Source organism: Neofelis nebulosa, chromosome 16, assembly GCF_028018385.1.
Source record: "Neofelis nebulosa isolate mNeoNeb1 chromosome 16, mNeoNeb1.pri, whole genome shotgun sequence".
NCBI lineage: Eukaryota > Metazoa > Chordata > Mammalia > Carnivora > Felidae > Neofelis > Neofelis nebulosa.
In genome coordinates, this window is record NC_080797.1 from 15,376,470 (window position 1) to 15,399,240 (window position 22,771).

At 57.1% G+C, this 22,771-nt stretch overlaps 1 protein-coding gene across 3 annotated transcripts in view; it reads right to left on the reverse strand.

Annotated features, from left to right (window-relative positions):
• The window catches only part of RNF213 (ring finger protein 213), a 105,141-nt gene that overhangs the window by 36,103 nt on the left and 46,267 nt on the right, over positions 1–22,771 (reverse strand). For all 3 annotated transcript variants that reach the window (XM_058703593.1, XM_058703594.1, XM_058703592.1), the window contains 18 exons: positions 22,318–22,491; positions 21,563–21,712; positions 19,056–19,645; positions 17,779–17,944; positions 16,585–16,802; positions 14,646–14,786; positions 14,360–14,524; positions 12,563–13,718; positions 12,108–12,301; positions 11,775–11,930; positions 7,118–10,738; positions 5,329–5,465; positions 4,846–4,941; positions 4,017–4,135; positions 2,381–2,500; positions 1,808–1,950; positions 1,441–1,585; positions 1,099–1,237 (listed from right to left, as the gene is read on the reverse strand). In XM_058703593.1, coding sequence (XP_058559576.1) covers positions 1,099–1,237; positions 1,441–1,585; positions 1,808–1,950; positions 2,381–2,500; positions 4,017–4,135; positions 4,846–4,941; positions 5,329–5,465; positions 7,118–10,738; positions 11,775–11,930; positions 12,108–12,301; positions 12,563–13,718; positions 14,360–14,524; positions 14,646–14,786; positions 16,585–16,802; positions 17,779–17,944; positions 19,056–19,645; positions 21,563–21,712; positions 22,318–22,491 — 7,630 coding nt within the window. The remainder of the gene's footprint in view (positions 1–1,098; positions 1,238–1,440; positions 1,586–1,807; positions 1,951–2,380; positions 2,501–4,016; positions 4,136–4,845; positions 4,942–5,328; positions 5,466–7,117; positions 10,739–11,774; positions 11,931–12,107; positions 12,302–12,562; positions 13,719–14,359; positions 14,525–14,645; positions 14,787–16,584; positions 16,803–17,778; positions 17,945–19,055; positions 19,646–21,562; positions 21,713–22,317; positions 22,492–22,771) is intronic.

A 22,771-nucleotide genomic window follows, 5' to 3' on the forward strand; every position in this document is an offset into this window, starting at 1 on the left:
GCCTCAGTCCGACTTTGGCTCAGGTCACGATCTCACTGTTTGTGAGTTCAAGCCCTGGGTCCACGTCAGGCTCTGTGCTGACAGCTCGGAGCCTGGGGCCTGCTTCCCATTCTGTGTCTCCCTCTCTCTCTGCCTCTCCCTGCTCGCGCGCGCGCTCTCTCTCTCTCTCTCTCTCTCTCTCTCTCTCTCTGTCGAAAATTAAGAAACGTTAAAAAAGTAAAAATATAATATCTATAAGTTGTAACCAAGGAAAATGATCTAGATTAATATCTGATCTTATGAAATTCCTTACTCAGAAAGCGTAAGTGGGAAAGAAACTAAGGATAACTAAAGAAAAACATAGAAGCAGGAACTGCCCCCCACAGCAACGAAACCAGCAGCAGGAACTCTGGGGGCTCCCACATTTCCCACCAGCCCATCACACAGAGGCAGGGTCCCGAGGCCATGCCGATCACGGCTGGGGAAGACCGGACCCGTATGAGACCAGAGGAGCCGAACGTTCCTTCAGAAGTGAGGAGCCAGGGCACGAGGATGTGTGACCAGCCTAAGAGGACCCTGCCGACTCGGGGCGGCTGGACCTTCCCTGTGGGACCCACCGTGTCCCGCCTCCCTCCAGAACACCAGGTGTCTTGACTTAGTCCTGAGAAAAGGGTCCAGGTTTTAAGGAAAAAGGACCACGGGTGATACATGCATACTCCCGGACCCGACGTTTGTATTATCAAATGACTTTGACTAAGCAGCAGGCCTGAGAAAATCATTCCCCTTCCTTCCCTGCCTGTCCCCTTCCCCGTAACCTAAAACAGCAGCCATTTCCACGGACGACCACGCTGGTCGGGGTTAACACCCTGCGGGGACACACATTGTACTTTTGTAAGTTGGGTGCTGTTGTTACGACAAAACGTGCACACGCAGAAAAGGAGACCAGAGTCTAGCAAACCCCATCTGACCTCCACCCAGACCATTCTGCCCCCTTTGGGGAAAACAGGGACCGCTCTGAACCGCACGGAGCTTGCAGACGAGGCGCGTGGGCGAGCCGTCCACGGCCGGGACGCTTGTGTCCCACTGCCACACCAAGCCACCCCCCCCACGGCCCAGTACCTGAATGTGCCTGCCTCCTGGAGAGCGTCCTGATTCGAGGCCTCCCGGGTCACCCACTCCTTCATGTTGAACAGGGACTGGTCTTCCTGCTGCTTTAGGAGCACGTAGAGGCGTGCCTTGGATGCCCGCAAGAACGCGGCTGCAGAAAAGCAGAGGGCATGTGCCTTGGGCATCCCCCACGGGCATCGAGCGGGGGGCTCTGATGGACGTCCAGTGACCCCAGGGTCTCGGGCGAGATTTGGGAGCTGCACCGAGGTCCCTGCTGCACCCGCGGCCTCTGCGAGCCCTGGGGCCACAGGGGCAACGGTGGCGTTCCCCCGTGCCGCCCGTGGGGCCCCATACCTTTGACCTCGTCGTCGTCGTCCTCGTCTAGGAGGCCGAGAAGGATCTCCACTCTCCGCATGCTGCGCTGGCGGCCATCCTGGTCGCGGAGCGTGCCCACGGCACTCTGTATGCAGCTCCTCAGCAGGCTGGTGGTGTCCATGATCTGTGCATGTCACGGGGACAGTCAGGCCTCCCCGCCCCACGCTGTCCCCCCCCCCATCCCTCGAGAGTCGCTGTTGGGGGCTGCGGGCCCCCCCCCCGGGGATTCAGCCCGGTCAGATCCCGCCCTGGCCCAGGGCCTCGACTCCGGAAGACAGGAGGGGACCGCCTGTGGGGTAGGCCCGCGCCTCGGGAGGCCCCAGAACTAGAAGGAGCCAGAACTCACATGGCTTCCGCCCTGCTCAGCGTTGCCCATCGCCGTCGAGCCTTCCGTCGTCCCCAGGTCCACCCCTGGCGCCTCCTCTGACCCCACAGCCTCGGTTTCCATCGGTTCCTCCGGGCTGTCACCGGCCCCGTGTCCCGTCTCCACTGCAACAGAAGTGCGATCAAGCCGCGGAGAAAGGGAGCTGCACTCGGGCTCTTGCCCGCAGGCCTCCCTGGTCCCTCACCCCCGCAGCGGGTCACACGGGCCGGGCTCCAGCAGGCCCGGGTCACGGGCTCCACCAGCACCAACCTCCCCTCCCGTCCTGGGCTCACACGGCTGACACGGGGTGCTGGCGACCAGACTCTGACACGCACCACAGGCCCCATTTCACAGCCCGATGTGTCCACTAGGACCCATTTTCCCATGTGGGCACGCTGACCTGTGCCTGGCCTTGGAAGCAGCGGAAGGTGTCCTGGGACTTGCCCCCCGTCAGGGCAGGTGCGGGGACTCAATGGGACCTCCCTGCTCCTCCGTGCTCCCGGCCACCACTCCTACTGTCCCACCTACGGCCCCAAAGGCTTCCTCCTGACTTACACTCGGAGTCCCCTTCTGGTTTAAACAGCTGGCTGATGGTCACATCCTGCAATCTAGTCACGTCCGAAACCATAACCGTGGACTGGCACAGGTCGTCAATGTGCACAGACTGCCACAGCCCTGTGAGGAATGAAGCCACTGAGAACGTCCCCATGCTTTTCCTGGTGTCCTCTTGGCCACAAGCAGGGACACACCACAGGTCCTGATGTTTAAATACGCAGCTGCTCAGGGGTGTTGGGGGGCCCGGTTGGTTAAGCATCCGACGGCGGCTCGGGTCGTGATCTCACGGCCCGTGAGTTCGAGCCCCGCGTCGGGCTCTGTGCTGACAGCACAGAGCCTGGAGCCTGCTTGGGATTCTGTGTCTCCCTCTCTCTATGCCTCTCTCTTGCTTGTGCTCTCTCTTTCTCAAAAATAAATAAAGATTAAAAAGAATTTTTTTTTAAATACACCTATTGCTGAATGGTTTGTACCCTTTAGTCCCCTTAGTCACCCTTTAGTGACTCTGGTTCACACACAGATGCCACCTGACCCTGCTATCTATTTCAACAACCGTAACATAAACATCAGCCATAAGAATGGAAAGATCTGCCTGTTTGTAAAGGGTCTCTGAACGTTTTTAATTCTTTCTTTTTTTTAATTTTTTTTTTTTTTTCAACGTTTTTTATTTATTTTTTTGGGACAGAGAGAGACAGAGCATGAACGGGGGAGGGGCAGAGAGAGAGGGAGACACAGAATCGGAAACAGGCTCCAGGCTCCGAGCCATCAGCCCAGAGCCCGACGCGGGGCTCGAACTCACGGACCGCGAGATCGTGACCTGGCTGAAGTCGGACGCTTAACCGACTGCGCCACCCAGGCGCCCCTTAATTCTTTTTTTTTAAGTTTATTGATTTTTTCTTGAGAGAGACAGAGAGTGCACGAGCAGGGGAGGAGGAGAGAGAGAATCCCAAGCAGGCTCTGTGCTGTCAGAGCAGAGCCCAATGTGGGGCTTGAACTCACAAACCCTGAGATCACGACCTGAGCCGAAACCCAAGAGTTGGATGTTTAACCAACTAAGCCACTGAGGCGCCCTGGTTTTTGACTCTTTTTATATTTTTTAGTAACCTTGCCCCATCACAGCTAGAAAAGGGGTGTGGGAAATTGGCAAGATTTATCCTCCGTTATCTACGACATTCTTAAAGCAAACTGTCACTTGCCAGTTTCTAGAATACCAATTTTCTTATGCGTGAAGTAATTGGTGACCCATTCCTCAGAAAAAAAAGAGAGGCTTAAGATAGCATTCCCTGCCCCCCGCCGGAACCAGGCATAAAGTATCAGTGCTTCCAGAACAGTGCCAGTTGGGAGTGCCTTCTCTAGGCTAGCCGTGTAATTATTAAAGACACTATTAAAAAACACTATAAAAGAAAACACTGGTGTTTATCTACTAGTCAGTAAGGGAGTCCTGCACACTGTAGCAGCCAGCCCAGACACACGTGTTTCCTGCAATAACCCGGGGTTAAGAAATTTAATTGCATCCGAAACGAATCTCGTTGAGATTAACACCGGTGCTCGGATCCCAGGCTTGTACGCCACGGGAGCAAATTAGGAGCAACTCTGCACGTTATCTAAATAAGCGTATTTGCTGCCATTTTCAGCCTACCCCCGTGGAATCCCACGTAGGACGCTCCACTCTCTATCCGGGACAGTTTCGTGATGAAATAGACCAAGACGCAGCCCTGATTCCCTTGTATCTTGTTGATTTCGTTTATAGCAGAATACCTGTTTTAAAACAAGCAAGCGAGGACAAACAAGTCAAAACAAAACAAACAAACAAACAAACAAACAAACAAACAGACAAAGCCAACGATGTGGAAGCAGCTGACCGCTCCTGTGAGCGGTCAGGTTCAATCTTAAGTCTTCTTATCTTGCTTTCTTTCCCTCTCTCCCCCCCTTCCTTCCTTCCTTCCTTCCTTCCTTCCTTCCTTCCTTCCTTCCTTCCTTCCTTCCTCCCTCCCTCCCTCCCTCCCTCCCTCCCTCCTTCTTCCCTCCCTCCCTTTCCTTCCTTCCTTCCTCCCTCCCTCCCTCCCTCTTTCCTTCCTTCCTTCCTTTCTAATGTTTATTTTTGAGAGACAGAGACAGAGCGTTAGCAGGGAGCTCCAGAGAGAGGGAGACAGACACAGAATCGGAAGTAGGCTCCAGGCTCTGAGCTGTCAGCACAGAGCCCCACAAGGGGCTCAAACCCACGAACTCTGAGATCATGACCTGAGCCGAAGTCGGACGCTTAACCAGCTGAGCCACGCAGGGGCCCCTCTAGGATAGTCTTTTATATCCTACTAATATTCTATCATTTACACTTCTTGGCATTTTACCACTGTTGCCTGGTTTTAGCCTTCTCTGTAGGCTAAATTTCAGGGGAGAAATTCTTTAGGAACTCCTGAATAAAATTTGGGCTTTCTGGGTAGTTTCTGAGAAAAATAACAAACACATACTTAGCTGAAGCAATGAGCTGAGCGCTGTGGACTCCGTCTTCAAAATTGGTTTGAATAATGAGGATTTTACACCTGGCTGCATCAGTTAAGCAGTTTCTGAAAGAAAAAGGAAAGGAAATTATCCGTCCTTAGAAACGGGCGATGAAACTCCCCCAGACTGATGGGAAGTAGAAGACGACCGAGAACGAGTGCCTCGGGTGAGGATCTCCTCTGTGTGAGCGGACAAGCCAGGGGAGAGCGTGTAAACCCGGGGAAATGCTTCCCTGATGAGACGAGAGGATGCTTCCCTCCACCCCCCAAGAAGGATGCCTGTGCAGAGGGGGGACGGGAAGAATGCAACAAGCACCCTTTTCGGTCGTGTGGCTTCGGCGGTCACGAGCCAGTGCTGGTGACAGCCCGGTGGTCCCTGCAGCCCTGTGAGCGAAGGACAGAGCAGTCAGGGCTGGGGGCAGAGGGGACAGGGAGGGAAGGCGGGAGCCTCACTGGACTTCTCTGAGGAATGAGCCCTCGGTGTCAAACTGCTGCAGAGACAGGATCATGGGCTTCAGAGCTCCGTCCGCTCCTTCTGACTGCAAAACTTCGCAGTCACGGTTGGTCAGCAGTCTGGAGAAAGTGGTGATCTACAAAGTCAGGAAACGCCAAGTTACTGGCTAGAATTCAAGGGAAGGTTTACAGGTCTGCTGCGGTTAAGTCCTAGAAACGTGAGGATGTTGAACAAACACCTTCCACGGGCTCCAGCATGCGTCGTGCAGTTGGTACACAGAAAAGAACCCAAACCCAGAGGAGATGTTAAAAACGAGGCAGCGTTGAGGCACACAGAAGCCATGGGATCAAAACGTTCTAGAGAGAAGACTCATCCTGTTCCCTAGGTGCCTTCAAGTCTCCTTGGAGTAGCTCTCCGTGCGTGGCCCCTCACGGAAATTCTGACGACCGCTCAGGGCTCAACGCCCCCGCCATTTCTCCCTCAGTCTTGCTGCTTTCGTCCAGACAGACGTCGCCGCCTGGATGTCACAGGGGACATGACACAGGTGGGAAGGTGCGCCCGGGATGGAACTTACCACCAATGCTTGTGTCTTGCCCGTTCCTGGACTGCGACTCTCCAAACCTCCAGGCATCCAAAGCACGATCTGGGGAACCATCCCTGGACCCGCCTTCCACGGCCCCCCCAGAAGAATCAGCCCCTAGCTCTGCCAGCTGATATCTGGACTATTTCTCCATTCTGTCCCACGTGCCCCTCTCTCGGGCTAAACGGGTCCGGCAGCCTCCTGACTGGCCTATCTTGTCTGTGACACTCTTCTCTCAGGCCTTCTCCCTCCCTGTCCCAGGCAACGGGACCCATCTCGACAAGCATTCCGCCACCTCTCCCGTCTCTACGGCAGACCCCCTCATCGGCGTCGCTGATAAGACCCGCCGTGAAGTCTCTCCGATGGCATCTCAACCCCATCTCTCGGTCCTCGCGTCCTCGAACCTCACGCTGCACAGCGACCGGTCCCCGGAGCGATTTCACACCTTGACAGCTCGGCTCAAGTGGGCTCTGTGCCTGTACTACCGTCCCAGCCACACGTCACGATCGGCTGGCGGGTCCTCTGACCTCATACCCTGATCTGCGTCGCCCCCTCCTGCCTCCACGGATAGCACTGTCTTACGATATCCGTGGGACCTGCTCACGAGTCTTGCGCTGTATGCTGACCGAGGCCGAGAAGCGTGCCAACGCACGTCTATGTTCTCAGTGCCCTCAGCCCAGTACTGGAAGGTGTCCCTTCCTTTGCTGAAGCGAACGTTGTCCACAGCGTCACCCTCCGCGCAGGGGACTGCGCGGAAGCAGGCACTCGAGACTCGCCTGGCTTGAACTTTTTTGAGGATCTGGGCCTCTCACACTCCATGGAGAGAAAGTGGAGTCTCAACGTAGCCATCTGTGATTCCTAGGCACTGCCTTTTTTTTTTGTAATTTTTTTTTAACGTTTACTTCCTTTTGACAGAGAGGGAGAGAGACAGAGCATGAGAGGGGGAGGGGCAGAGAGAGAGGGAGACCCAGAATCCGAAACAGGCTCCAGGCTCCGAGCCGTCGGCACAGAGCCCGACGCGGGGCTCGAACCCACGGACCGTGAGATCGTGCCCTGAGCCGAAGTCGGCCGCTCCACCGACCGAGCCCCCCTCCCCCAGGCGCCCCTCCTACGCACGGCCTGGAAAGGAGTCCTGAGTTCTGGACCCTAGGGATCCAAGACCTCTGGGGTGAAAGGGGACCCGGGTAAAAGCGTAGCGAGACAATCACCTCCGTGAAGACGATGCGGCGTTCCAGGTGGCGCTCGGGGACGGCCGTGCGCAGCTGGGCCCGGAGGAAGTCCGCGAAGGAGCTGTGCTGCTGTGTGCGGTAGTACTCCCGAGACAGCGCCTGGGCGGTGAACAGGCCCAGGGAGGAAGCGCCCAGGCGGACCACGGCGTCCGGTGTGGCACAGCCCAGCAGTATCGACTTGGCCTCCTCGCACACCCGCTGGTAAAGTTCGTCGGTCAAGGCCCCGCGGCCTCGCCTCTCCGTGACCTGCAGCACCACAGAGGCGCAAGCGTCCGAGTGGTAGCCAACGAAGACTTCCGAAGGGCTGTATCTGTGTCCGCCTGCCAAGTGCTGGCCTTTCACATCCACGAACCTCTCCACCCAGGCCTTGAGCTCCTCCACGACCCTCTTCTGCCATTTCTCCAGAACGGTGTTGATGTCCAGGTAGTGCTTCTCCAGCCGGTTGATGAGCGGGATGGGGAACTGTTTGTAGACGACGTCTTTCTCCTCGATGACGATCAACCGGAAGTCGGGGTGGACCCGGCACTTGACCCGATGGGTCCCCAGCCCGAGGTCCACGTACTTCTGGCCTCCCAGGTAGACGTAGTACTGGTTGAGCGCGTCGTACAGGCTCTCGTAGAGGCTCTGGAGGTTGAGCAGCACCACCGTCTTGCCGGTCTCCATGCAGATCTTCACCCGGTTGATGTTCCTGCAGATCTGGGTGTACTCCTGGTCCCGGGGAAAGCTGGAGCCAAAAATGATCTCCGGCTGCTGGTCGTCCCTGAAGAACATTTGCTGCAGGACCTGGAGGGCCGCGTAGTTTCTGGTCAGCACGAGCAGGTAGCGGGACTCGGACTCGTCCGGCTCCCTGCCCGCCGCCTTCTGGAGGTGGCCGCGCATGTTCTGCTCGATCAGCTGTATGGTGCCGACCGCCTCTGAGCACTTCGCCTCAGGCAAGGCGGCCATAAAAATGTCCAGCGCGTGGATGTCGTCTTTGCCGCTGAAGTTGCGGAGGACGGCCTGTGCGACGTCTTGCGGGGAAGGCTCTTTGTCAGAAGCCTTCGCCCTGGCGAAGACCATCTTGATGAGGCTGTAGTAGTCACGGAGCCCGAAGAACTCCTTGTCTTGCTTCCTGCGCACCATTTCGTAGGCTCTGGCAAAGGGCGCAAACAAGCCCTGCACTCTCTGCTGAACCAGGGGCTCCGAGGAGCAGATTCCCTTGGCGCTCTCCATGAGCTCCTTCTTGCTGGGACTGCCGCGCGACACAAAAATGCCCCGGTTCATCTTGGCGGGGTCCAGGGCCCAGTTGGAAATGCCTATGAAGCCAACCTTTTGGTGGGGGGCAGGATCGTCTTCGATGCAGCCGTACTCCAAGAGCGGGTGCAGCACCTTCAGGGGCATCTTGGGCGAGTCCTCGGCCAGCCCCACCTCGTCCAGCACCACCGCGGACACGTACTCCTGCAGGTCCTTGCCCTGCTGGAAGCGGGCACACTGCTTGAAGGTGCTTATGATGCCCTGCGGGGTGGAGTGGGGGCTGCACTGGAACGACACCAGGTGGACCTGCTTCAGGTTGCGGAAGAGGTCCGAGTGGGCCGCCGGGCCTTGCATGGCATCCGCCACGATGGTCTTGGCAAGAGATTTAGAGCTGCCGGGCTTCCCCACCAGGAAGAGAGGAATCTTCAGCTCGATGCAGATGACCATCATGAAGACGTTCTCCTTCAAAGCCGAGTTCCTGGCGATGGTTTTCCGCAAAGACACGCCATCCAGGAAGAGATCCTGAGTTCGAGTTATCTCCTCCAGGACGACCTTGCTGTCGCTGTAGGGTTCCGGAAAGAGCCTGCAGATGGTCTTCCAGTAGGACTCCTTCTGTTCTAAGGAGGCGTGATAGCACACCCCGAGGGCCAGCACCAGGGACCAGAGGACGGGATCTCTCTCGAAGCCGCTTTGGTCCACGTCGGCCCTGCAGAGGAAGGCGTCCAGCTTGGACAGGAGCATCAGGCTGTGGTCGTAAAACCACATGAAGACTCGGACGCAGCGCTCCACGTCCCTGAGGCTGACAAAGCCACACTCGTTTCCTCTCTTCCTCATGAAGCTCTGCGAGGCGGAAAGCACCTCCGTGATGGCACGGATCTGGGCTTCGTCCACCCCGACGGAGTGCACTGTCCTCTGCACGACCTGCTGGATATAGAGCTTCTCGGCGGTGTTATTCAGCTGGCCGAAGTCCCACACCAGGGGGACGAGGCTCGGCGGCAGAGCGTGGACTCGGTACACCAGCTGCCGGAGAGGGGTGGAGCCAAGCTTCTCCGCCGTGTCCTCCGAGCTGACCCTGTACCCCAAACCGGCCGCCTCCAGGCGGCTGATCATCTCCTGCGAGTGCTTCCGGTAAGGGTTGCAGGCGGCTATGATGTGCAGGCCCGAGTCCTTGGCCAGGGGCTGGCCGTTCACGGTACGATCGCACAGGACTTCCTTGATGCAGCTTATGGCTTCTGTTGTGTTGGCTTCATCGAAAAACAAGATGGTGCCCAGCTGATGCTGCTCCTTGTTGAAGACAGCGAGTTCCTCGGCCTCCCGGACTTTGGAGTAGATCATCTCTGCCGTCGTTCCTCCGTGGACCTTGACCAGCTTCATGGTTTCAGCTTGGGTGCTCCCACGCCGCAGGTCACTGAGGAACTTAATGAGTCTGGTTTTCCCGCAGCCGGTCTCCCCCATGATGATAACGGGGATCCCACACCGGAACCGCATTTCGATGGTAAGGATCTTAAGCATGTTGTCCATTGTGAGCTCATAGGTTTCATCGGGGTCCATGGGCCACTGGATCCCTAACGCCAGGCACAGCCTCTCCAGTTTCTCATGCCTGGGCAGCTGGTCAAAGTCAACGTTGAAGGGCACCCTCTGGAGTGACAGCCCCCGGTACAGTTCCATCGCCATGACGTCTTTCTTGATGACCGTCCTGCTGGAGAGATCCACCGCGTCAAGGCTGCCGTTCTCGTTGGGCTGGATGTGGAAGCCTATGAATGTCATGGACGTGTGGTCGCCGTTGAAGAACACGTACGGGTGAGGCTCGGACTCCCACCTCCTCCGGAGAGTGAAAGGGGCGAGATCTTCCTCCCTGACCCCATCCATGGGGACCGCGTACCTCCCTGGGCTTTGGTCGGACGTGTGAAGGGTTGGTGTGGCGAAATCTCTTGCCATGAAGATCATGAAGGTGACCACAAAGTTCTTGAAGCCCCCCAGTGTGTCTCCAGTTACGTCTGGGTTGCAGAAGAGGGAACCCTCGCAATCTCGGAGCTGGTAATTGAGGAACCCGGCAAAGTTCCGGAGCTCTGACCAGGATGGATCTATCACCCCGCAGTAAATCAGGAAATACTGGAGGCATTCCGTAGGGGTGCCTTCCACACAGCCTTCTTGGTACAGGAACGAGTCCAGGTTTTCTTTCTGGTGGAACCGTCTCAGATACTGGTAAGGCCTCTGGAAAGTCTCGCTTTGGAACACTCCCTGGTCCATCCCTGGATCTCTGCAGTTCTCCTCGGGATTCAGCTCCATATCGATCACTTCTTTGGGAGGCCGGCAGGTGACTCTTGGGAAGATGTCGAGAAAACTGAACTGGGGGCCGTGTGTACTCTGGAAAGGGGAGACACAAAGAAAAGGCATATGGCTCCATTTTCCCGAACCATCGTTCTGCACCTTAACCCTTCACGCGGTCTGCACTGGACGGGCCTTTACGAGCAACTACTTTGCGTCAACTGATTTCCGCAGCCTCCTTTGTACACGAGACTGCTTTCTTTTTTATGCTGAGGCATCGTGGGAACTTACCTTCTCAGCTGGTGAGTCTTTTCTACCCGACTTCCTGAAACAAAATCTCTCAATTTTTTTTTAATCTTTATTTATTTCTGAGAGAGAGAGAGAGAGAGAGAGAGAGAGGCAGAGAGAGAGGGGGACACAGAATCCAAAATGGGCTCCAAGCTCCGAGCTGTCAGCACAGAGCCCGACGCAGGGCTCGAACCCACCAACGGTGAGGTCATGACCTGAGCTGAAGTTGGGCACTCAACCGACTGAGCCACCCAGGCGCCCCCTGAAACAAAATCTCTATTAAGCACGTGTGTGTGCGTGTGCACACGCGTGTGCAAGATGCCCGCCCTTTCGTTTAGAAGTATGCAAGACAGGGGGCGCCTGGATGGTTCAGTCAGCTGAACATCCAGCTCAGGTCATGATCCCAGGGTTGTGGGATCGAGCCCCATGTCGGGCTCTGCACTGAGCATAGGGCCTGCTTGAGATTCTCTCTCTCCCTCTCTCCCTGCCCTTCCCCGGTTTGCACACGCTGTCGCTGTCTCTCTCTCTCTCTCTCTCAAAAAAAAAGAAATGTACATGACAAAAGCCTCCTTCCCATCTTGGCTGGCATTAAGAAAGATGGACCGTGTCCAGCAGACGAACTTACTGCATTGCGAGCACCGCTGGCATTTAACGCAAACAGCATGAATCCCGAAGTGAACAAAACAAACATAAGATACTGATAACAGATGACGGTACTTTCATTCCAGACATTAGAAAAATAATTTTAAAGACTGAATTGTCTTTACGAACACCGTGCTCAGCTGCTTCGCTAAGGGAGCAGTGGGCGTACCGGTGCAGAGACGTGAAAATGCCCTGTGGTACACACCCGTTTGGAAGGCATCTTGAGCATGGCTGGGGTCCTTTCCAGGATTTCAATGATGTATAAATGGCACGGGTTCCGGAGCCACATTTTCCCATTTATATCCATTAAGTACTGCAGGATGAGGAGTTTGAAAATGAACACCCAAAGTCCGGTCTGCACCTAAAGACAGAATCACACAGGTGTAGGAGCGCTTAGACAGAAGACGGCCCGTCCTCCCAGCCCCGAGGACTGTCGTGCTGTGTCCTTGGACGCGGTGATACTGAGTATCAATACGCGTGGGAAGAGGACGCTGACCTTCCCGAAGCGGCCGCGTGACCAAGACCCCGGGGCACTTACCGAAGAGGTCACGTCAAAGTGGAATATCATGGGTCTGGTCTGATAGTGGGCCTTCAGGAAAGGCAGGAGGGAACTCAGTACTTGGTTCTCATCCACCTGAGGGTCGATCAATCGGATGACTTTAAGGGGCACGTTTTCTCCTCTCAGCTTCATCGTCAGTTTGCTGTGCAATCTCTCCACATAGAGAGACTTCCCTGAAACGTTAGAGTATGGAAATCAGGCGGCAGGACCGTGGACCAGGAAGATTTGTTGCAAGTCGCTTCTCCGTGCAAAATTTGGAACGGATGAAATAAACCATCGCCCCGATTCACACCCTCAGGGAGCCAAAACCTCCCTGAGACTCCGTGTCCCCGCCTGCAGAGGGCTCCATCCGAGCCGCCCCCGCTGCAGGGGGAAGGGCCGTCGGATGGCCCCTGCGACCCGAGGGGCCCGCCCACCCCGGCAGTGGTCATTACCGACGCCCGCGCGCTTGGACGCCACGATGCCCACGCACGTCCGGTCCCGGAACACGTCGGCGGCCGACGGCGTGTGCGCGGGGACCTGGAAATGCTGCGCCAGGTAGGCCTGGATGTCCCGCAGGGGCGCCTGGGGGGTGACCAGGACCTTGTGCTGGCTGAAGGCGGAGGGCAGGTGACAGTGCTCCCGCTCGCTGTCGCACACCATCACCAGCTGGAAGTCCTCGTGGTGCGGCCGTGAGCACAGGCTCAGGAAGAGCGCCTCCGCCTGGCTGGCCACCTCGTAGCTCAGCAGGTCCGCGTACAGCAGGCTGTAGACGCCCTGCCCCCGGGAGCCCGGGGTCAAGCAGCGGCGCAGGAGCAGAGCCACCTCCTCCAAGGTGGTCGCCGGGGTGCAGAGCAGCACCTCGTCGAAGGTGGGCAGGGGCTGCTGCGGGGTGTGCATGTAGACGGCCAGCGCGGCCAGCAAGACCTCGGAGTGGCCGCAGACGATGAGGTTGGGCCGGCCGACGTGCAGGCCCTTGGGCAGCTGGCGCTCCACGGGGCACCCGCGCATCCACCCCAGGAGGGCCAGGCATCGGCCGAGGGCCTCCAGGTCCAGGCAGTGGGGCAGGAAGGCGCTCATGCACGCCAGGGACTGCTCCAAGACGGCCCTCAGCTTGCCCTCCAGGCTGAGCTCCCGCAGGAGCATCACCTGCAGCCCCTGGATCGCCGTCTTCTCGTCGTGCCTGGCAGCCTCCCCGCGGGGCTCCTTGAGGGCCTTCGCGACGTCCTTCGGGGTGCAGTTGCCTTTGATGAAGGACAGCATGGTGAGGGCAGCATCGCTGGGCGTCGCCTTCTTGAGCTCCGTGCTCAGGTACACCAGCTGCTCGGCGGTGTAGTAGTTGAGGTAAAAGTGCTTGGCCCGCTTCTCCGCCACGAAGGCCTCCCAGCGGTCCAGGAACTGCTCCAGCTGCCTGCTGACGGCCTCCAAGAGCTCTGCTACCGAGCCGCTGCCCTTGAGCTGGACCACAGGCTCCAAGCGGAAGTCCATCTGGATGGAGACGCCGTGTCGAGGGGAGCAGTGCACCTGGGCCGTCCAGTTTCGGAACAGCATGTTCCCGGCAGTGTACAGGTTTATGAAGGACTCCACGAGCCTCTGCACGTTGCAAAACACCTGTGGCAAATGGAAGCGGGAGCCGTGTCAGAGGCGACGCGACGCGGGAGTCGAGGGGGAAGCGCCCCTCGGGTTCGGGTCTTTGCATGCTTCCCGGCGCGGCCTCGGACACGCGGGGCTCGCCGCGGAGGCCTTATCTTCTCTTTACATAATCAGCCTCCCGAGGGGGCTCTCTTGAGGATAAAGGCTATTGGCATAAGGTACAGATAGCCTTGAAAGAAAAAACCCTTGACGGAGGCCAGGGGCTGTTACGTAAACGGATACTCCTTTAACGGTACGTTCGCTTTTAATTTTGACCAAGAGCTACTATCTAAATCTTCTGGTATTTGGGGGTTCTTGCTGATTCACAGTGATCGAAGCAACAGAAGTCTCCTTCTGGGACCCCTCCGCCGGCCGTCTCCCCTGCGACGCAGAGAACTAACAGACAATTCAGCCTGCGCACCCTAAGACGGGACCACCGACCGAACGGGCCCGTCGTGGCTTAGACATCTCTTGGCGTCTTGAACTCGGGTTCCTTCATTCTGCAGGCCCGCTGTCCCCCCCCCGCCCCGCCCCAGATTTAAAGCGGAGTGCCTCCTATCACTTAATGCCAACTCAGACCCTCCTGAGTTGTCCGGCCTGCGGGCAGTGAGAGTCCTCACCTTGGAAAATATCTCTACTTGAACATTGCTGTGATCTTTCTTGCCAGACATCAGCATCAGCTTGTTCAAAAGCTCCTTGAGCTCTTCCAAAGAGAAGTTTCGCGTCTCCTCGTGGCCTCCGTGGCTCTCGGGAAGGGATAACTGTAGAACCGTGTCTGGGGAGATCTGCAGACAAGTGCCAGTGTAGAAGCTGGTTTTCTGGAGGCAGAACCCCCCACACACCCCCCCCCCCAAGTGACAGCAGCCCGTACAGGTCACAGCAGTGCCGGGACGTGGGGTGGCTCACCTTTTGGCCATCTGCGGGGGCCCTGATGATATAGCAGCCTTTGTCGTTGATGGCCGTTGCCAGAGACAGGGAAGTGAGCTCTACTGAACCGTGACTTTCCTTCACCGTTTTCAGCCACTCTAAGTTCCTGGCAGAGTCGCACTGTTGGGACAGGAGGGACACCTTCTTTCTCTTCTTCCCGTGGTCCCCCTCCTCTGCTCCCGCGGTGTAAGCCCCTCTTCCCCGTGTCCCGCTGGGAGTGCAGTCGCCCTGGGTGAGGCTTTCCTCACCCGCTGTCCTCTCACCTGTCCCGCTCGGGTCGCTGCCCACAGTGTTGCCCTTTTTCTAACGGGCTGATTGTCCGTGTCCCCACCCGTGGCCAGTGCCCTGGCTAGCACGCGGGGGCACGTGGACGGGTCGGGGGAAGGCTTGGTTCTCCCGGGCCCCCAGGCAGGGGTGAGGCCGGATGGAGCAAGGGCACTGTGGCCTTACGTTCCCCGTGTGCTTCTGGGGACCCCAAGTCCAACCGGAAGCTCTAAGGAGAAACTATGGCAGAGATGTTTTGTGGGCAAGTAAGCTTCCAGCGGCAGAAACGGAGATGCCTCGACCTGTCCTGTTTCCCCTTTCCTCCCTCACCCTCCGTGGTTGCGGCTGGCCAGACATGGCCTCTGCAGACTAGCCACGTGATGCGGTGTGGGTCTGCTCGAACCCTGGTGCACGTGGTTTACTTAAACTACCACGTTTGTTTTAAAGATTTTTTTTCAAAGTTTTATTTATTTTTGAGACAGAGAGAGACACAACATGGGGTGGGGGCAGAGAGGGAGACGCAGAATCCGAAGCAGGCTCCAGGCTCCGAGCTGTCAGCGCAGAGCCCGACGTGGGGCCCGAACCCACAAACAGAGACCACGACTTGAGCTGAAGTCGGACGCTTCACTGACTGAGCCACCCAGGGGCCCCCACGTTCGTTTTCTTTCTGATAAAAAATGGATTTCTAGGGGCACCTGGCTGGCTCAGCCGGTAGAGCATGTGACCCTTGATCTCAGGGTCCTGAGTTCAAGCCCTGTGTTGGGTGTAGACCTTACTTATGAATTAAGTGAATATAAATTAATATATATTTTACAAACATATAAATGTAAAACGTTAATTTACACCATTTATGGAAAATATGGAAAATACCAAGCGATATACAGAATTAAGGAACAGTTACTACCATTCAAAAAGAAAACACTGGTCACATGTCAGTCTTCCGTCCATGAGTGTTTTGCATGACAGGAATTGTACTTAATTTACATGCAATTTTGAATTACACTTTCTAACATGATAAGGGAGAGAAAGCATTTCCATGTATGAAGGAAAACTGGTTTTAAACATCATTTTAGGGGCTCCCAGGGGGCTCAGTCGGTTGAGCGTCCGACTCTTGACTTCGTCTCAGGTCAGGATCTCAGGGTTCGTGAGTTCAAGCCCCGTGTCAGGCTCTGTGCTGACAGTACAGAGCCTGCTTGGGATTCTCTCCCTCTCTCACTGCCCCTCCCGCACTCTTGCGTGGACTCTCTCTCTCTCAAAATAATTAAACTATAAAGAAAAATCATTAAAACAATTTTTTTAATGTTTTATTTGTGAGAGAGAGAGACAGACAGACAGACAGACGGAGACAGAGCACGAGCAGGGGAGGGGCAGGGAGAGAGGGAGACACAGAATGGGAAGCAGGCTCCAGGCTCCGAGCTGTGAGCACAGAGCCCGACGCGGGGCTCGAACCCACGGACTGTGAACTCGTGACCCGAGCCGAAGTCGGACGCTTAAGCGACTGAGCCACCCAGGTGTCTGCCCAAGAGAAACATCATTTTAAAATGCCGCATCCACCCCATCATTCCGGTGGCACAGTTCGCAGTCACGCCCCTGGCGGTGCCACAATCGCCCACGCGGCTTTGTCTGCCCGCATGAAGCCAGAAGTAAGACTTACCAGCTTATGGGGCAGGTATGCGTCGTTGTTCAGGGCCCTCCACAGTTCCCCGAGATGGGTCATGAACTCGTCGAACCCCGCGCTCGTGTCCAGCTTGTACAGCAGCGGGGAGTAGCCCTGCACGGCATCGTGGAAGCAGGCCACCCGGTCCACGTCGATGTCGTTCTCCCCCGCGGAGATGGAGGCCAGGTCCACAAACACCTTCAGCTCGTGGACGCCTTGGGGCGGAGGGGGACAGGTGAGGGGGTGAGTGCGGGGCGGCTCTAGGACGGCCCGGCATTCTGACCTCGAACAAGGATCCTCGGTAAGGTATAAACGGATACTGCTGAAATTTTAGGGTCTTGCTTATCGACTTTCTGCTCTTAGCACAGATCCGGGGCCATCTTTCTTCTGCAGCTGATGTCGACACTACTGGTCAGCACCTGGCCTCATGGAACCACAGCGACATCCAGGCACCCCACGGGGCTTCCGTGAACCTCGCTTTATTTAATCTGCATGACGCCACCGTCTTACACAAAAAAGACGCGGGCTCAGCTGGTAAATACTGTGTCGACAGTTAACCATCAAGGGACGGAAATACCTCTCTTCGGGCAACTTACGAATCAAAGGATGTGCCTCAAAGCGGGCCGGGGAGCCCACGGTTGCAAGCATGGGGCTCTGGAGGAGAGACAGCCTCCCCCCTGCACACCAGAGCCGCCTCCCCTCTCCCCTGCTTCCTCCACCTCTCTTCCGTACCTCCCCTCCTCCCCTCCGTGCATCGCCTCTGCCAAAGGCGCCCAAGCCACAAGACGAAAAAGGCTGCCAAGCCCCTGGCCCAAAAAGGAACACACAGAACACCAACGAGTGTGACGTAATCCAAACTCTCTGCGGACAAGGGCTCACCTTGTTTTGTAGCTAAAATCAAGCCCAGGAAAAAGCAAAAGGGAGCAAGATTTGTAAGAAAATGACCCTCCACCGTTCACAGCAAGCATCCAGAGTGGGGGGAAAACAGTAGCCAAGGAAATGCTTTCTATACCAGAACGTAAGAAACACCGCCCTGAAATAAACTGTGCCGGCAATCGCTGCGGCAAATGCTGTGCATTGACCTGACTCAGACAGCATCTCTGTTCTTCAGGCAGCACGGGAGCAAGTGGAGGGCTTGCCCCCCGCCCCACGAGCCATCTGAACACTCCCTCCAGACGCCGACAGCCGTACCTCCGAGAGCCTCCCGGACCCAGCTAATGAACTCCTTCCTCAGGGACAGCTCGTTCAGACACTGGCACCGGGGCTCGGTGATGTCCTGCAGCAGCTTTTTGGCCTGGATGAGCTGCTTGCTGATCCGGTCCAGCTTCTCGTGGCGGAACTGGTTGAAGTTGTCCGTCTGCAAGACAAGGCTCTACTGTGCGCGGGACACCGTAGCGACGACCATCCCGGAGGCCCCATCCCCGCCCTTCCTGGACCGGCGGGAGCCGGAGGCAGGCACATGGAGCCCCTGTCCCCGAGACGCCAGAACCCCCCTGCCGTCCCCGGGATCGGTACAGGAACCACCCTGCCCCGTGCCTGGCGTTCCGCCAAGCAACGTACGCCAGAACGCAGCCAGGTAAAAATTGCTACTTTTCCGGGGCGCCTGGGTGGCGCAGTCGGTTAAGCGTCCGACTTCAGCCAGGTCACGATCTCGCGGTCCGTGAGTTCGAGCCCCGCGTCGGGCTCTGGGCTGACGGCTCGGAGCCTGGAGCCTGTTTCCGATTCTGTGTCTCCCTCTCTCTCTGCCCCTCCCCCGTTCATGCTCTGTCTCTCTCTGTCCCAAAAATAAATAAAAAACGTTGGAAAAAAAAAAATTAAAAAAAAAAAAAAAAAAAAAAAATTGCTACTTTTCCTACTTCACGGGTAAGCACACGGACCCCCAGAGCAGTGACTTACTCGACAGCACGCTGCTGGGATTCAAGGTTACGTGCGCTTTAATTCCAAATTTTGTGCTAAACTTTAACCACTATCGCAAGCGTCTATACCATACCGCAGGTCACGGGATACCCTGTCGATGCTCGCCTGAAGGAACACGTCGCGTGGGACCCGCTTCTTGCCCGTAGCAGAGACAGCCTGCCGCGGACCGCTCCTTGCTGGCACCAGGGGACGCACAGAGCCGGGCGAACCAAACCCCTCTTTTGCCCCTCCAGCCCCTCTCTAGCCCCACGAGACCAGATCGCTCCCTCCAAATCCCTGGCTACTGAAAGAGGGTCATCGCCCGTTCCCCAGTTCTCGAACCTCACGCCGACCCGGGAAAACAGTGAGTGCCAACGGCACTCACACTGTTTGTAAACAAAGGTGGAAACAAGGCCCTGGGCACGACCTGGCATCGAATGAGGTGCAATCAAGAACTGCTGGGGGCAGGCTGTGGAATCACCCTGTCCAGCCTCGAGAACCCAGAGAGCCCGTGAGACACCCCCGCCAACTTCCCAGCCCCCCACCCCAGGGGTCCCTGGCAAGTAACTTACGAAGTTTAGCAAAGTGTGCAGAACACGGAAGTCACCGGTCAGGCCCAAACTGTCCTTGACCTTCAGGATGACCTTGGCTGAGCTGACGGCCTGATGCAGGTGATGGTACTCCTTGATCTGCCCAACACGGTCACCGATCCAGTCCCTCTGGTCGCTGCTGTCTAGGGCACACATAAGCTGCAGCTCGGAAGTGAGGTTGCTGTATCTATTCACAAAGTCGTTGAACACGACATTGACCTCCTGAAAGGTGATCTCTCCTGACTTCAGATCCTCATACAGATCCTGATACTTCTCGAAGCAAGGGCAGTACAGATACTTATACGCTTCTTCAGGCTGGAGTATCTGCCCTTCCAGCTCCTCCCCGGGCTCGCTCAGCGCCCTCGCGGCTTCTGCCCAGAACACCTGGAAGAGGTGGCTGTCCTTCAACCAGTCCATCTTCCTGGCCATCTCCTGGACCTGGGGGCTCAGGCTGTAATGCGTCGTCCTCTTTACATCCGGGGAGGCGGGCGACAACCTCACGGTCACGGCGTCGCTCAGACGTTTACCGTTGAGGTCCTCCGCATGTTTTCTGATCACCTCTTCCAGATCCACTTGGAAACCACAAAGGAACGTCAGAAGTCAAACCTCTACTCGCGGTACCGTTCTACCTTATTTTCCCCATAGTTACCGTCCTCACTGCTCGAAACGCAACCTGCGTGAACGCACTTGCCATCATTCTTCCTCAGTAAGGACCCACTGGTCTCCCCACAACCCCCCCCCCCAACCCCCCGCCCCAGCTTGTTCATGACTTTCCACAACAAAGCAAGCACGGTCCCTTCTAGGCACCTCCGGGCGCATGTGACCGTGTGGACATCGCCCGCCTCACTCCCTCCCCAAACCCGCTCCAGGGCCACAACAGACAAGGTCTTGGAAAAGTCACAAACCACGATGGGCTGGGAGGAGCGGAAAAGATCACAGCCAGAGCAAGGAGGTGGGGGTGGGGGGGGTGTGGAATTGAAAAGCAGACCCGCAGCCACGGCCAAGGCCGAGTTGGGCCCCAAGGCGAGGGCCGCCAGCCCACAGCGGGCAGGCTGGGATTCCCCGGTGGCATACACACAGGTCACACAGGTCGTTGGAGAGGAGGGAGCAAGTAAGGAGGCCTGGATCGAAAGGCTGGAGAAGAGGTCCGATTTTCACGCACACCCCATTCTAGACAGCAGGCCGCCCGCCCATCTCCACCCCGGCCAGCGAAGCTCTGACGTGGAGCGAGTTTGGCAACGGGAGAATCAGGCGTGCCTGGACGCATGTCCTCCCTCAGAAGACGACGGAGGGGTTGTAACAGAGAGGGACACACGCCGCGGGCAGCGGAGGAGGGGAGGCAGGAGCAGGACCCTGAGAGAGGACCAGAACACCCACACCAGAGGCAGACGGTCCTCCAGCCCCTCCCGTCTCTCCACCCCCAGGACCCCGGCCGCCGGGCCTGTGCCCCCCACGCTGGACTGACCACCCCTGGGACGGGCCCTAACGTGCCCTTGAGGCCCAGTTACACCACCCTCAGGGGCTACAGCCGGTTCGCTAGGCTCCCCCTCTTCGTACAGACGGAAGAATTCCCAGACGCGCGGGGGAAGTCTTTAACGTGAAAGGCAGAAAAACATCCACATAAGGACTTGGAGGAAACAAGAAACTCTGGGGACAGAAGGCAAGGGAAACCTCTAAGCCGAAAATGACAATAATCTCAGAAAGACGAGACACCGCGATTGTGAACGGGAGCAAGATCAGCACGAAACAGGGTCGTTTAGAGAAAAATCAAAGTTCTTGTAAATCAGTGTGACAACTGAGACGAAAAATGCTAAGGGAAAGGCTGGATGCCAAGGGGCCAAAATCTCTCAGAAAGCAGAGCAAACAGCAAAGGGACAAAAGTTGAAGAAGAGATCCACGGAAGTGGCGCGGCTGCTGCGGGAGGTCTGGGACCCAACGGGGCGTGTTCCCGCCAGAGGAAATGTACCAGTGAGACAGCTCACGCGAATTTCCCAGGAGTCAAGGACGTGGATTTCCAGATCAGGAAGACCTACGTATGCCCAACACGACGGATGGAAAAGCAACCCCGACCTCGGCTCGTCACTATGAACTCTCCAAAGAGTGGGGCCGAAAAGATCGCCAGAGCTTCCAGACAGAGAATGACCAGTGGTCAGAGTCACATCTGCCTTGTGCTTGTCCACAGCGACAGGGACAGTGGACCAACGCATCCAAGATCGGGCGGGATCTCCCCTCTGTAATTCTGCAGCAGCTAACGCTCGGGCCTGGGAGACCAGGGCGGCGGGTGGGTATTCAGGCAGGTCATGCGGAGGCACAGCGACAGACAGCGAAACGGCCAAGGTGGCCTGTGCGATGCGGTTAAAAACGGACACGTCACGAGATGCCTCCCCTCCAAGGTAGACACTGCCGTGTGACGTGTGTGGATGGTCCCCTCGGACCCTCCCCCCCCTGCCCCGCCCCGGGGACCCTCCACTTGGTCCCCGGATTGTCACCTTTCACCAGGTGCTTCGCCTCCCCGCACAGCTTCAGAAGACTGTGGACGCATTTCTTCTCTTTCTTCAGAAACTTGAGTTCCTCCTTCCTCCACTCCAACACTTCCTTTACATCCCACTTCTTCTCTCGGGGTGAAAGGCACTTTCTCTCTGGAAAATGAGAGGAGCCCAGTAGGAGGGGCCAGGGTATCCTTTTCCGCGGAAACCCATCTCTGCCAGCTCCCTTTCTCTTTTAGATTTGTTTCTAACGTTTATTTATTTTTGAGACGAGAGAGACAGAGCATGAACGGGGGAGGGGCAGAGAGACGGAGACACAGAATCGGAAGCGGGTTCCAGGCCCCGAGCTGTCGGCCCAGAGCCCCACGCGGGGCTCGAACCCACGAGCAGTGAGATCGTGACCCGAGCCGAAGTCGGACGCCCCACCGAATGAGCCACCCGGGCGCCCCTCTGCCCGCTCCCTTTGAGGATGCTCTGAGGTCACGGCCGCAGGGAGGGACGAGGCGGCTGCTACGTGCACCGCCATGCTGCCCACACGCCCACGAGGCCAGCCTCGTGGAGAGAAACGGGGCGATCTTACCGGCCCATTCTTTTATCACTTCCCCACCATTTTCCTGAGGATTAGAAACCGTCCCCTCTCAACTGACCGACAGGAAGAGCCCCTCATCGTAGGAGGATGTGGGTCACCCCTCTACAAAATACGCCGACACCTGCGGTCCCTGTCCAGGAACCTCAAGTCCGGTCCCGCTGACACTCACTTAACTGCCAGATGTCGAGAAACTGATCGGTGTGCTTCATGATGAGCTCCAAGTGTCCAACCAGGACAGTGCCATCCAGGAGGTCCTCGGTAACTTTCACGAACACGGAGTCGGCGGTGGCCAACAGCTTCTTGCCATCCTCTGTCATGTTGGCTAGCACCTTCTCATCGGTTTCTGAGCAGGTTGAGAACAGAGTTAAAGGAGCGGGCGCCTGCTCCCGCCCCCCGCCCCCCGCCCCCGCACGACACGGGGCTGCCCCGCGGCCTCCTTGCTATTCTGCCCCCACCTGCACGCGAGACCAGCAAAGGTCACCACCCTGTGTCTCCAGAAGTGTTTCTCTCCCTTAGCCTGATTCTGCTTTCCGGAAGGCTTCCCAAACGACCTTGCTCATAAAGGTGACTCCCGCCATGGCAGGAGAGGAGAGCCGCACTTCTCTGGCTTTTAAAACCTGGGC